The sequence below is a fragment of the Phacochoerus africanus genome, chromosome 15 (genome assembly GCF_016906955.1).
Source record: "Phacochoerus africanus isolate WHEZ1 chromosome 15, ROS_Pafr_v1, whole genome shotgun sequence".
In the NCBI taxonomy this organism is placed as follows: domain Eukaryota; kingdom Metazoa; phylum Chordata; class Mammalia; order Artiodactyla; family Suidae; genus Phacochoerus; species Phacochoerus africanus.
The window spans coordinates 132,692,331-132,707,193 of record NC_062558.1 but is presented as its reverse complement, the minus strand read 5'-3'; the positions used below and the strand labels follow the sequence as shown (position 1 = coordinate 132,707,193).

Sequence of the window (14,863 nt, the reverse complement as noted above, 5' to 3'; positions counted from 1 at the left end):
ACAGTGGCTAGGACGAGGTGTCCCCAGTCCCGTGACTCAGGAAAGTAAGGACCTCTTTCCAGGCTGGGCACTTCCCAGACGAGAGGTCAGATGCTCTTATTTCTTAGAGTCAAAGGATGTGAGGTGAGTCTTCGGGACACCCCCTCCTCTCTTTCTCGAGCACACACGCAGCAGCACACAAAGACACAGCCACGATCCTGCCTCTCTTCCTCCTGCTCTTTGCATTTGCGAAAACGTGGGAAATGAGAAATCTTGGGGTATGACGTTCTTTGACAGTAAAATAATAGCGAATCAAACAGAACGTGAAGCTGGACAGCATGAAATCCAGACCCACTCAGGAGTCTCTTGCGCCCTCCTTCCTGTCCACTGTCAGATGGAACATTAGAGGTGTCCAGAGAGGGCAGAAGAACCACTGGCGATTGTCACGGCGCAGTGTAGGCGCGACGACAGATCGAGTAATTGCGGAGGGAGGTGGCGGGGTGGGGGGGCAGTCCTACCTGATGGTGGTGAATGAGCTGCAGTCACAGGTGTCAGCGGAGCTGAGGTGGCAGCAGGCAGAACTGTAACAAAGAAACACCTGTTGACCGTAGGTCACGGCTCATGGGGACTGGGGCCAGGCGTGGCCGGCCAGGGGCTCCCTGAGATTTCACAAGATGTAATTTTGCCTTGACTCGGAAGTGACTGGTACATAAGTGACCAAAATGCTAGAGGACCTCTTAGTCACTGATCCTCAGTCCTGCTGGACTCGATCACCCCCATCTTCTTTCCTGGACTCGATGTCCGCATGCAGGTACGTGCTGGTTTTTTGACAAGAACTATGGGTTTGGGGTCTTCATAGTCTCCCTGAGACGTGGCTTGGTGTCTGGAGCGTCAGGACCCCTGGGACTTTCAGTCACTCGTGTGGCTTATTTTACTCCTTAGCCTGCCTCTCACTGCAGGTGCTGCTCCAGCTTGAAGCATCTCCCTGGCTCCACTCTATCCCGAGCTCTGCCTCCGCGCTGTATCCCAACACAGAAACAACTCACACCATCCCCTGGAACACGGAAGATGACACGTCCAGTGGGTGGACAACCACTGTCTACCTCTTCCTACTGATGTGGGTACATGCCTGCCCTCTTCTGTCACAGCTTACTGGTCTCTGCGTGCTCTTCGGGTAACCATATTTCACTGTATGCCCTGAGCGATGGGTCCATTTATGAGCAACTGAGCAGTAGCATGTACAGAATTGTATTTAATAAGTAAGTGCGACAGGCAGAATACTGTCCCCTCAAAGACGTTCACGCCCTAATCCCAGCACCTGTGAAGACGCTACATTACGTGGCAAAGGGGGATTAAGGCTACTGATGGGGAGTTCCTGTTGTGGCTCAGTGGTTAACGAATCCGACTAGGAACCACAAGGTTGCGGGTTCGATCCCTGGCCTTGCTCGGTGGCTTAAGGATTCGGCGTTGCCGTGAGCTGTGGTGTGGGTTGCAGATGCGGCTCAGATCTTGGGTTGCTGTGGCTGTGGCGTAGGTCGGTGGCTACAGCTCTGATTAGACCCCTAGCCCGGGAGCCTCCATATGTCATGGGTGTGGCCTGAGAAAAGGCTGCTCATCAGCTCCCTAAAGACAGAGACGTGATCCTGGATTATCCATGGGCTCAATGCAATCACAAGTGGTTTCGTTTATTTGTTTGTTTTAATTTCAATATATTTTTCAAAGTTTTACGGAAGTCCAGTGGATTGGCGAGGTTGTGATCATTCCTGCTGTACCAGAAAGTGGTTCAGTTATGCATGTACACACATCCATTCTCTTTCAGATTCTTTCCCACACAGACTATCACAGCATAATGGGCAGAATTCCCAGTGCCCTACAGCAGGTCCATATACCTCCGTGTGCATATGCCAACCCACACCCCCAAGTCCCCCCATCTGTCCCCCAATCACAGGTAGAATCATAATCATAAAAGGTGGAAACAGAAGGAGGGAGAAGAGAGTCAGAAAGGAACTTGAAGACACCACGCTGCTGGCTGTGAAGACAGAGGGAGGAGCCAGAGAACACAGGCGCCCCCCAGAAACTGCTGAAGGCAGGAAGTGGATTCTCGTCTAGAGCCTCCCGAAGGAACGCAGCCTGGCTGACCCCTGGGTTTTAGCTCAGTGAGACCTATTTCCTCACTTCTGCAACTGGGGATAATAAATCTGTGTCGGGTAAGCCACTCAGTTTATGGCAATCTGTTCGAACAGCAATAGGAAACCCACACAATAAGCAAATATTACATGTGGCCAAATGACACTTCCTCCAAAGAAAATCTGAAACATCATTGAGAAACCTGAGAAGGAGCTCCCAGGGTGGTGAAGCGGAAATGAATCCGGCTAGCATCCACGAGGATGCGGGTGTGATCCCTGGCCTCAGCGGGTCAAAGGGGCCGGTGTTGCTGTGGCTGTGGTGTCGGCTGGCAGCTGCAGCTCCGATTCGACCCCTAGTCTGGGAACTTCCATATGCTGCAGGTGCCGCCCTAAAAAAGAAAAAATAAATAAATAAAAGCCGGAGAGATTTTGAATACTCTCAGAGCAACCACCAAGATGAAGCTTAAAAACAATTATAAGACCATTATGTTCAAAATAGTTTCCAATATTTTTTCAAAACAATGGCATTGCTGGCTTGCTTTTTTTTTAGAAGTTAGTGAATTAATTGGGGCAACACTCCAGAAGTCACTCCACACAAACACCACTGTAAGAGGCAGGCTATCCCAAAATAATGCAACAGCAATCCCCTCCTGCATTTCTCTCCTGTACATGGACCAGTAATCAGAAATGATCCAGACACGACAGCTCAAACATATTCTCTCTCTCTCTTTTTTTTTGTCTTTTTGCTATTTCTTGGGCCGCTTCCCCGGCATATGGAGGTTCCCAGGCTAGGGGTCCAATCAGAAACACAGCAACGCGGGATCCGAGCCGAGTCTGCAACCTACACCACCGAGCCGAGTCTGCAACCTACACCACCGAGCCGAGTCTGCAACCTACACCACAGCTCACGGCAGCACCGGTCGGATTGTTAACCCATTGAGCAAGGCCAGGGATCGAACCTGCAACCTCATGGTTCTTAGTTGGATTCGTTAACCACTGCGCCATGACGGGAACTCCTCAAACATATCCTCTTTCCTGACAATGTGGTTGCTGAATTTCCATCACCTAATGGGTACAAATAAATTGAAAGATTTCGTATTCAATTAAATGGAATCATTTTTACCTCCCCTATGTACTGATTTTTAATAAGTCTATAATACGATGGGTCGAAAATAGGAACTGTGAGGTACAGTGAACTGCTGGTAAAACACTGTCCCTTGGACATAACAGGCTCACAGAAGTATTTGCTGATTTGACTGATTTGAAGAAGCTTTTTTTCCTTATTCGGTCACACCCCCGGCATATGGAACTTCCCGACTGAAAATCCCAGCCACACGGGTGACCTACGTCACAGCTGTGGCAATGGTGGATCCTGAACCCACTGTGCTGGGCCGGGGATTGAACCCACACTGCCCCAGAGACAATGCCAGATCCCTAACCCACTGCACCACAGTGGGAACTCCTGAAGAAACTCTTGGGATAAGAGCTTTAACCTGTGATACTGGTGTTACAGAATGCTCACCCACTGACAGCGGGCCGGTCAGCCCTGGGACTGGGTGAGAGAATTACATAACTAATAACTCTGCAGGTAAAGGTCTGAGACTAGTGCCTCGAGTACCGCTGACACACAATAAAATCTGCTCTTGTGATTCCACAGACATCCCATTTAACCCAAACAAAGCACTCTGAAGTAGGTGGTGTTTTTTGTTTTATTTTGCTTTTTATGTCCACACCTGCAGCAGATGGAAGTTCCCAGGCTAGGGGTCAAATCAGAGCTGCAGCTGCCAGCCTACACCACAGCCAAGGCAACGCCAGATCTGAGTTGTGTCTGCGACCTACACCACAGCTCACGGTAATGCCAGATCCTTAACCCACCGAGCGAGGCCTGGGGTCAAACCTGTGTCCTTATGGATACTAGTCAGCCACGAGGGGAACTCCCTGAAGTAGGTGTTTTTATCCCCTTTTTGAAAAAGGGAGCAAGTGGCTTGCCTGAGGCCAAACTAAACAAATGGCAGCATGGAACTCAGACCTGCGGCTGCTAAACCCGCATCCTTCCCTCATCACAAAGCGCACCGGGGGTGATGCACACCTGTCTTAAACACGTTCCCACTGGGTTTGCTAGTTGCAGGACTCACTAATTTCCTGGTACACCAGTAACCTGATGACTCGTGTACAACATATGTAATATGTTCTTCCCTCCAAATCGGGCTCAGAAATTCCAACTGCAAAATGTTTAGTTTTAAACCAAAAGGAAAATGTGCATCAACTAAGGCCTAATACTGCAAATTCACCATGACAATACTTCCTACCTTGGGGCAAGGGCAGTGACTCCTCAGCATTCTTTTCAGAGAGAGAGGCGGAGACTTCAGCGGCTGTCAGGATATAAAACATTCATTCTGAGCCCACAGAGTGCCAAAGAATACAGGCTGAACACTTGCATAAGCTGTACGGATAATTTACCAAGATTTTCCCTTAATAGGGTGATAGCAATAAAGCTTCTAATAGCAACTCTGCTGGAAAAATGAAAATACCAAGACTAGAGAATAACTTAAAACCCTCATGATTGAAACGAAAATAAAGCTAATTCTTGTGCAGGGAAGAAAGTGGCTCAACGGCATTTTCAACTTAACAGTGGGATCATCTTTATGGCTCAGGAATGTGGAAATGGCAATAAGTGATTGTCAAAATATGACAATCTGCTCCCTCCTACTATTTATTCCACCCCCTTTACGATGTACCTAGTAACTGCCCAGGTAGCTCATGGAATGGAAAATGTTAGGTGGATGAAACAAAAGCATGGATTTCCCCCACGCAGGCTTAAAATACCCAAGCCCTGTTAATAGTGGGTAAAGAAAAGATTTTAGAAAAGGGCCCTTGTTACTAGAGATGCTTCAATTCAAGATTTTTTTTTTTTTTTGGTCTTTTTGCCTTTTCTAGGGCTGTTCCCGCGGCATATGGAGGTTTCCAGGTTAGGGGTCCAATCGCAGCTGTAGCCACCGGCTTATGCCAGAGCCTCAGCAATGCGGGATCCGAGCCACGTCTGCAACCTACACCACAGCTCACGGCAACGCCAGATCCTTAACCCACTGAGCAAGGCCAGGGATCGAACCTGCAACCTCATGGTTCCTGGTCAGATTCGTTAACCACTGAGCCATGGCAGGAACTCCCTGAAGATGAATTTTAAAATGAAAGAATATGAGTCTCAGAAATAAAAATGTCGACTCTCCCTGCCTTAGTGCAGATGACTTTAGTGAACCACCCAACGTCTACACGTGTATTAGTGAACCGTGTCTATTAACACTCATCCCACCCAGGAGTGGCTGTGCGATTCCACTCTGCGGACCCTAGAATAACGTCTCCAGAGAGGAGGCCAGCCCTCGGCACACATGGAGCAAGTGGAGCCCAGTGGGTCTACAGAATACACTGCTTTTATCAAACTCTAACCCAACAACCCAACTCACAAAACAAGAGGCAAATCAAAAGGGAACAAAGAGAAATGAAAATAAAATGATAACAAACCAAAACACCCACAATGCACACTCTAGTTGAGCTGTCTGAATGGACTTTAAAAACTTATTAACTGTCATGCAGATATAGTCTTTCTAGATGAATACAACTGGAATTTTTAGCAATAATCCAGATCACTGCTCTAAGACTCATGACATCACTTATTTCCCAAGGGGCACGCACATCTGTCTTCAGCATTGGTTGTATGATAAGTATTAACCGCGCATTTGGTGGAAATTCATTTGTATGTCTAAACCAGCAGTTCTTAATCAGTGACAATTTCCCCTCCCCCGACCCCAGGGACCTCTGACAATGTCTGAAGGCACTTTTGGTTGTTACAGCAGGTGGTGGCAGAGGAGGGGGGTGGTTGGTGTTTAGCGACAGGATGTTGACAAGGATTTTATACAGAGAAAAACAGTCAAGTCATTGGTATTTCCATTACAAGGACAAAGGACTAGACTTCAAAGTGACCAGTGACACTGTTTAGGAATATTGATAAACAGCCTACAGTTTGCAGGGCAGCCCCCACCACAAGGAACTGTGTGGCCTCAAACATCAATAGTGCTGAGGTTGAGAAACTCACGGTCATTACTGACGGGGCAAAGATTTGTGATGCGCAATACGTGGCCCGGACTGACAGTGAACAGGACAAAACTCAGCGCCACTCTCATGTCTAAACTCCCGGTTTCTTCACCTTCATTAAACCGCAAACGTCTTAGTGGGAGCAACCTTCTTAGTTCCCCACAGTGTCCCATAGAAAAGAACACGCCGAGGGAATACCTAACGCCGCTGCTGACCGGTGGTGTCTTTTCACCTGTCACGGTGAAATCTAGATCTTGTAATGGAAACACCAATGTCTTGATTATTTTTCTCTGCATAAAATCCATGTCGACATTCTGTCGCTAGAAAATTCCAGCACTCTAGTTGCAGCTCTCAGGTTACAAATGCCTCTTGACTTCGGGCTCATGCAACTGGTCAGAGACGGTCAGCGATTCCATGCACACAGGGGCGAGCGCTGTTAGTGCGATTCGTGGCGATGCCATCTGGATGATGTGATGGGCAGCCTCGGAGGCAGAGGGGACCATTACCTGAGCAGATGACACTGGCGTCTTCTCCAGGACCGCAGTTATGGAGGGACCAGTCGGCGTGAGGACACTGGCCCAGAAAACGCTCTCCGCCCGTGCAGTCCACATCATCCAGCAGAAACTCGCCTTCCCCGTCCCCAAAGTGGGCCTCCCCGGGGGCCTCGAGGGCGCGCCCGCAGCTCAGCTGCCGGCACACCACCTGGGCGTCCTTCACGTCCCAGTGGTCATCACAGACCCTGCCCCACTGGCCGTGGTAGAAGACTTCCACACGCCCAGAACATCTGCCTGACCCGTTCACCAGCTGCAACTGCGGCCAGTCTTGCAGAAAAACAAAAATACTGTGTGTTAGGGGGAGGAACACATTCTGCATGAGCCCGTCTGTCTAGCTACTCGTCGGGTATTTACTGAACACAGGCTGCGTCCCGGCAGAGAGCTCTGCGGAGACCGGTTCACAGGACTTGCCTGGAACAGAATTTAGAGTCCAGTTTGAGGACAGGCGGAGGGGGTCACATTAGGCCAACGTGAAGTGTCAACTTACAACTCTGCCAAGTGCTAAGAAGCCAACAGGGGAGGGGCATGATGGTTTGGGTGAGGGTCCCAGGATATCTCCTTGAAGAAGTGATGGTGGACCTGAGGCCTGGAGCATGGAGTTAAGTAGACAAAGAGGGACGGGGTGGAAGCAGAGCCTTCCTCGGTGCCTCGAAAAAGGCAGACGTTTAGGAGGGAGGTGAATGCACAGAACTCCCCAGGTGAAACTGTCACTGCTGGGCAGTATTTGTAATGGCAGCCGTTTAGCTTTGCAGGAGCCAACGGTGGCGGTCATTTGGGTCCCTCTTTCAGAAAGGTCTAAATCGCTGTTTGGCCCTCAGCTACTGGCTCTCACTGCCAGATAACGTCTTCAGATGGGTTTTTCTGAAGCTGGTTTACTACGAATGACCACAAGTTCATGAAGTTCAAGGCTGCCATTATAGACGAGCCAGATTCCTCTGCTGACTCTACAGGAGGCTGACAACTGTCACTATTTACCAAACCACATCAGATGAGGAGTTAGGAAAGCTCGACTCACCACCAGGAAACGGTGTCAGGATCTCAGGGTCTAAGGGCAGAGAGAAAGAAAGGAGGTGTTACTGCTGGGCAAAACGGTCCTCCCAAGTTCCTGGCTCGGGGGACAGGTACTGCATGTAGATGACGGTCCCCTGGGGTGGACACTAAGCGAGAGGCATGGCTCGGGCAATCTGCTCAGTGGGTTCTTTCTGATTAGTGGCAAGTGAGAACTTGATAGTACCCTTGGGCAGCTTGGAGCCGCTCACATGCTGTTCTCTGAAACGAGATCATTTTTTGCAAACATGCCTTCTGCCAAAAAGCCAACATGGCCAAGCGCTTATAGAAGAGTTTTCTTCGGGGAAGTTCCCATTGTGGCTCAGCAGGTTAAGACTCCGACTAGTATCCATGAGGATTTGGGTTCGATCTCTGGCCTCTCTCGTGGGTGAAGGATCCGGTGTGGCCATGAACTGCAGCTTAAGTCACAGATGCAGCTCAGACCTGGTGTTGCTGTGGCAGTGGTGTAGGCTGGCACCTGCAGATCCGATTCGACCCCTAGACTGGGAACTTCTACATGCCTCGGGTGCAGCCCCAAAAAGCAAAAAAAAAAAAAAAAAAAGGAAACAAAAAAACAACAAAAAAAAACTCAATAAGGGAAAGAAAAAAGCAGTAGCTTCCTGGCCTTTAACCACGCATAAAACATTTGCTCCCCAAGCTGTTCTGTCCTTACTGCCTAGATGTATTTTAGAAAACTATGGAGGGGGAGTTCCCATCGTGGTGCAGCAGCAAACTAATCCAACTAGGAACCATGAGGTTTCGGGTTTGATCCCTGGCCTTGCTCAGTGGGTTAGAGACCTGGCATTGCTGTGAGCTGTTGTGTAGGTCGCAGATGCGGCTTGGATCCTTCGTTGCTATGGCTGTGGTGTAGGCCGGCAGCTGTAGCTCCGATTAGACCCCTAGCCTGGAAACCTCCATATGCCGTGGGTGTGGCCCTAAAAAAAAAAGACCAAAAAAAGGAAGAAAGAAAGAAAGAAAGAAAGAAAATGATGGAGATAGGATATAAATATAATTTAATAAATTATCATTCCAAAATGCAATCAAGCTAAAGTTGGACTAAAGATTCTTACTGTAAGCTCCCGAAACTTCAAATTCATGATCTATGAGAAAGAAAAGAAAGGCGAATATAACCTGAGTCCATTAGAAATAATAAAACCTCTGGAATGCCCTGCACTTGCTGGGCGGGTCAGCTGCTGTCCCCCTGCTAAGTCCCAGCAAAACAGCCCCACTTGGAATCGGTCTTTTATACAGTTACTCCATAAAGGAACCTCGGAAGGAAAGACCTTTGACTATTTTCAAAATTTGTCGAAACACGAACATCTGAACCCAAACTTCACACTCAGGAATAACTCAATACAATCAACTAGGCTTGGTTTTTGTTTCTCAACCTGAGGTTGGGCTGGAGACATCTATAGGCTAAACAGGTGCATCTCCACAAGGGACCCGTGTTACTGGCTACGGAGTGTTCAAAACACTATATTCAAACTACGATAAATACGGCTTTATTATTACTTGGAAGCAAAACTTCATGTGACTTTTTAAGATACAAGGATCTCAAAGAGGGAGTTCCCATTGTGGCTCAGAGGAAATGAATCTGACTAGCATCCATGAGGTTGCGGGTTCGATCCCTGGCCTTGCTCAGTGGGTTAAGGATCTGGCATTGAGGTGAGCTGTAGCGTAGGTCGCTGAGGCAGCTCAGATCCCATGTTGCTGTGGCTGTGGTGTAGGCTGGCAGCTACAGCTCCGATGTGACCCCTGGCCTGAGAACCTACATATGCTGCTGGTGCAGCCCTAAAAAGAAAAAAAAAAAAAGTATTTCAAAGAGAGTCTCTGCTCGGGCAGGCAAGCCTGGGCTGGGCTCTTGGAGGTATCTGTTTGAGAAACATGGGAACTGGTTACCCCATTAACAACCACTCACTCCCCCAACTAACATGCACTGACCTTCTCACGACATCGCCCTAAGGAAGAGCGCTTCCGGAAATGGAAGGAGGGTGGTGTGAGTTTCAGTGACTTGGGAAGGTGGGCCTGGAGGCCCTGGTTTAAGTAATTCAGGGCAGCTGCATCTGGGGAGCTTGCCAGGCTTTGGGGCAGGTGAGTGTGGGGGGCGGGGTGGGGACCTGAAGGAGGCGAGAAGGGTGAGGTGACTAGCAGAGCCTCAAAGACAACCCTGAACATTTGGAAATTCTGTTTAGCTTCAGGGCAGTTTTTCCAGAATGTAGGCATATTTGGTGGAGGGGATTGAGGGGATTGAGCCTGGGATGTGAGATGCAGAGGCCTGAACACTGGTCATAACTTTGTGACTTTGGTCGAGGTACATGACCTTGACCTAACCTTGTCCCTGAACCTCAGTTGCCTTATTTCTAAAACAGGGATCAGAAAACAAGCCCACCCGAGGTGGTAAGGATGGCGTGGGATAATGGAAGGTGTCTAGAAAATTGGGCAGTGCTATATGTGTGACCCAATGGCATTGATGGTCCGAGGCAGCCTCTCAGGCAAAACTGTTCAAGAGATTCGATATACCTGGACTTGGACTATATGACATGCTAAGATTGCAATAAAGATTCAGCAAATCTTTTACAATATCATATTTGAAAGAAATTAGATTATTCTTCTCCACTCCCTCCCCTCCAACGGCAGTTAACCTAACTTTAATCAGTAGACAGGACAATCAGGGGAAATTACTGGAAAAATAACTGGACTGAGGCTGACATGTGAAGAAAGAGCTGTAGATAATTTTGCCTTCATTAGCAAAGCAATTATTAGTTATCAACCATCAATGATTAATAATAAGACCCTATTAAAATGAACAAATTCAAGTGCACATGCTCGATCCTAAAGCAGGGTTTCTTAACTTCAGCAGGATCGACCTTGGGGCCTGGAAAGTTCTTCGTGGTGGGGCTGTCCTGGGCACCATATGATGTTCAGTAGCATCCTTGGCTTCTACTCATAAGATACTGGCACAGCCCCCTAGTTGTGGCAATTGAAAATGTCTGCGGACATTGCTGAATGTCCCCTCGGAGACAAAATCGCCCCTGGTTGAGAATGACTGTTCACAATTGTACTTAAAAATGCTTTCAAATTCTTCTGAAGTAAGAGACTTTCATGATTTGATAACTGGACTATTTTCAGCCTGCTCAAGGTCCTTGGCCCAAAGACACACTGCTTAAGAGACTAGCAGAGTCTCTTTCCGCCAGCCCAGGGGGCCTAGAGCACCCAGACAAGGTCAAGATGACTTCTGCTCTTCCTAAGGACGCACAGGAAAGGCTTTGGAAAGCGTCTGCCATGGTGTGACCACTAGATGGGTCCCGAGGGTGCAGGAGGTCAGAGGGATGGGGGCTGCCTTTTACCCTGCAGGCTGGTGAGAGACTTTGAGAATGACAGTTTAATGGATCCGAACTCTCCGCCATCCCCCTAACCTGTTCTCAGGACAGAGCTGCCTGCAGTGGGGAAGGTCCTAGCGGGGCAGGGCCTGGTCTCCACCATCATCAGGAGAGGTGAGCCTGCTGCTTTGTGACAGAAGCTGGCACACGGACTAGTGTGGAAGTCAATCCCACGGGACAGGGACGCTGGGTTCACCTCTGGGTCACCAAGCCGTCTGCAGGAATGTCTGTCGAATGCATGAGTGCTTGGCTCTTGGGTGCCTGATGATGGCTCAGATCCAGCTCCTTGGACCCGGAGGTTTGTAGGGAATGAGCTGGGGAGGGGGGAGCAGTCTCCTCTAATTCCACCCGAGCCGAAGTCTCCTCTTGCTCCCAACCCCAGACTCTGTCCATCATCTGCAGTCACTTTATCAAAGACTCAGCTGCTTGGTCTCCAGGAGGGAGATTTCCTCCCAAAGCAGGAAGATCAGGATCAGCATCCCTGGTAGGCTGCTTCTCAGGCTACCGGATGACAGGTCAGCGGATCTTTAGAGGTATCTTTTCTTACAGCGGTGCAGAGAGGGGAGGAGGAAAGCCATCCAACAGTTGTTATTATTATTCCCCACTGTGCTAAAGGCTAAGTAATGTGCAAAAAAGCCACGTGGGGATGGGGCAGAGTAAGAGAAGGCTATCAAACAGAGAGACCAGCTGCGTCTGCAGTTCACAGGGCCCCTCACTCAGAAAGGCCCTGTGCTGGCTTTAACGCCCTGCTGTTTGGAAATTCTTGAAATAACTTCTGCAAAAAGAGACCGACATTTTTATTTTGCGCTGGGATCTCTCCATCATGCAGCCCATCCTGCAACCGGACTAAGTCTTTTCCCTTCGAACCCAGAATTCCTTCCTAGAAGGATTACCTTTGGCTCCTCAGGTAAGCCTAAGAAGATTAGTGTTAGATTCAGGGTGCCCGCGTGAGTCGGGGGGAAACTGAGGAAAGGACTAGAAAAAAATGAAAAATCAACTCTCAGAAAAAGAGCGAAACATTTACCTGAGCAGATGACACCAGCGTCTTCCCTGTGCTCACAGTTGTGCGTGAACCAGCCGGCGTGGGAGCACTGCGCCAGGGAGGCCTCCGCCCCCGAACACTGCACATCGTCCAGAAGGATGGGGCCGGAGCCCTGGCCAAAGCGGGCCTCTCCAGGGGCGGAGACGGCCGCCCCGCAGCCCAACTGCCGGCACACCACCTGGGCTTCGCTCTCGTCCCACTGGTCGTCACACACGGTGCACCACGCGCCTTCAAAATACACCTCGATGCGGCCAGAGCACCTTCCGAAACCTTCCACGAGCTGCACGGCGAGCCAGTCTTTGGGAGAAAGGCGAAGCGTTGGTAAAGGGAGTCAGTATCTTCCTCGCCACCGTTAGCATCAGACAGTAACTACTGTTTGTTAAGTGCCATCTGAGGTCCCGGCACTGGGCTAAGCCCTTTGCCACGGACATCCTTTTAAGGCTGGCAGCCACCTTATAGAGTATTACCGTCCCCACTTTACCAGGGAGGACACAGGGACGGACAAAGACAGCAGCTTCTTGGAGGTCCCACAGGCACGCGGGGCAAAACGGGAAGCCTTGCTCATTCGATTGCTCCTGGCGGGTCCTGGGTGAGATCCGTGTAGGGCCCTGCTCTTTGGGTGGGGTTGTCCACCAAACCGGTTTAGGCCGGCGTTGCGAAGGGACATTCCGCTTTGCTTTGTCATTTTCAAAAGGACTTCCTGCTGGCTCCTCCTACCCACTCTGGCAAGAAATTCCTCATCTAAGAGGATGGAAACTCTCAGGCTCAGGACACCTCAATGGTTCAGTTTAAGAGCTCCGCACAGCGTCACTGCCAACCTTAATCCAAGAGAGCCTGGGACAAAAGCACGGGTACCATAGACGCATGCGCTGTGCGTGACCCCGCGCCCCGCCCCAGGCTGTGCGTCATCACGTGAGGCTGCGGCCCTTGGTCTTCTCACTGTCAGCTCGCGCTCGCACTCGCTTGTCACCTCTCCGAGTATTTTGCAGCGACCGCCTACCTGGCTTCCCAGCACTCCCAGGGGTGGGTTGGGTGAGGCCTCTGGGTGCCCAACTGACTCGGCTTGCTTCTCACCTGGGGCACTCACTGGCCATGAGATCTGCATGAGCCCCTAACCTCTCAGTCTCCTCCTCTGCAAAGTGGGGATCTTGATAACGGCACCTGCCTCTAAGGAGATGAATGAACCCAATACACATAAAGGGCCAGGCACAGACGAGCACTGAGGAGCAGCAATTTCTTTCTTTTCTTTTTTTTGTCTTTTCTAGGGCTGCGCCCGCCGCATATGGAAGTTCCCAGGCTAGGGGTCTAATCAGAGCTGCAGCCTCCCGCCTATACCACAGCCACAGCAACGCCAGATCTGAGCTGCGTCTGTGACCTACACCACAGCTCACAGCAACGCGGGATTCTTAACCCGCTGAGCGAGGCCAGGGATGGAACCCGCAACCTCATGGTTCCTAGTCCTTAACCACTGAACCACAAAGGGAACTCCAGCAATTTCTATTACCTCCTCTTTACCCTCGATTTATTAAGAGACATACGGTTTCCCATGGCCGCTGCTGACCAAGAGCCCTCGAAGGCAGTTTCCACGTGTGCCTCCTCTGAGCTGCAGGGGCCCCAGAGCCGCCCTTCTCAAAGTATGGCTATCACCCTCCCCCCATCATTCACGTCTCTGGGGAGGCAGATCCCTGGAGCACAACCCTAACTCTGGGACTAGGGTCTGAGGTTTTGCAAGACCCATCCCCTGGGGCGATTATTGTACAGCCCCATATTTAAGAGTAGTTAGAATAGAGATCTTGTTCGTCAATCCTATAATGTATAAGAATCATGAAATTAGGGGCACCCCTGTCTTGTTAAGCAGAAATAAAAATCAAGTGTCTTTATTTCCAGGGATGAGAGGCCTGCCCTGCTGGGTAGAGACCGGCTATCCACAGGGGCTTTCCCAGCTTCTCCACGCCCTGCAGGTGCCACCTGCCCTCTGCCCCCCGTTCCTCCAGGCCCAGGGCATCATCTGGCTGACTCACCGTCTCTCTGCGGGGCAGGTATGCCGGACATGGAGCTTCTTTTAGAGAGTCTTTCTGTCGGCCTTTCTCTGGGTCCGCTGACATCCCCCTTGGAGCAAACTGAGACGCATAAGCCATGTTAAAACCTGAGGTGGTCGGAACAGGGAGGGAGAAAATAACCTCCCAGCAGCAATGCCAGCCTGGCATCAGAAAGCAGCTTCCTGGGCTCCACTCCAAACTCACAGACTCAGCAGAGCGGGACCTGGGAATCTGAATGTTTAACAGTCCAAGTGATTCTGTCGTGCGGCAGGCTTGAGAATCCATGTCCTGAAATCACTTTTCCTTAAGCTCTTGCCTGGGGGTGCACCAAGTAATAGAATTCTTCCTTTTAATCAGATAAGTGTTTGCACCAGCCGTTTCAACTTTTGGTCCACCATTACATTTTACTCCATGTCTTTAGCTATCTGTAGTTAATCTTGAGGCATTTTCTTTAAACTGCAGTTTACATGAATTCAAAAATGCTTTTCAGTTTTAACTGGAGAAGTTTTTTTTTTTTGGTCTTTTTAGGGCCACACTTGCGGCATATAGAAGTTCCTAGGGTAGGGGTTGAATTGGAGCTATAGCTGCCGGCCTACACCACAGCCAC

At 49.8% G+C, this 14,863-nt stretch overlaps 1 protein-coding gene across 1 annotated transcript in view; it reads right to left on the bottom strand.

Moving 5' to 3' along the window:
* Window positions 1–14,322, bottom strand: part of LOC125117012 (deleted in malignant brain tumors 1 protein-like) — an 86,742-nt gene extending 72,420 nt beyond the window's left edge. The window contains exons 1-4 of the mRNA XM_047762688.1: window positions 14,136–14,322; window positions 12,200–12,514; window positions 7,764–7,793; window positions 6,701–7,015 (exon numbers count right to left, since the gene is read on the bottom strand). Of these exons, the coding sequence (XP_047618644.1) occupies window positions 6,701–7,015; window positions 7,764–7,793; window positions 12,200–12,514; window positions 14,136–14,322 (847 nt within the window). The remainder of the gene's footprint in view (window positions 1–6,700; window positions 7,016–7,763; window positions 7,794–12,199; window positions 12,515–14,135) is intronic.
* Between the last annotated feature and the right edge of the window lie 541 nt (window positions 14,323–14,863).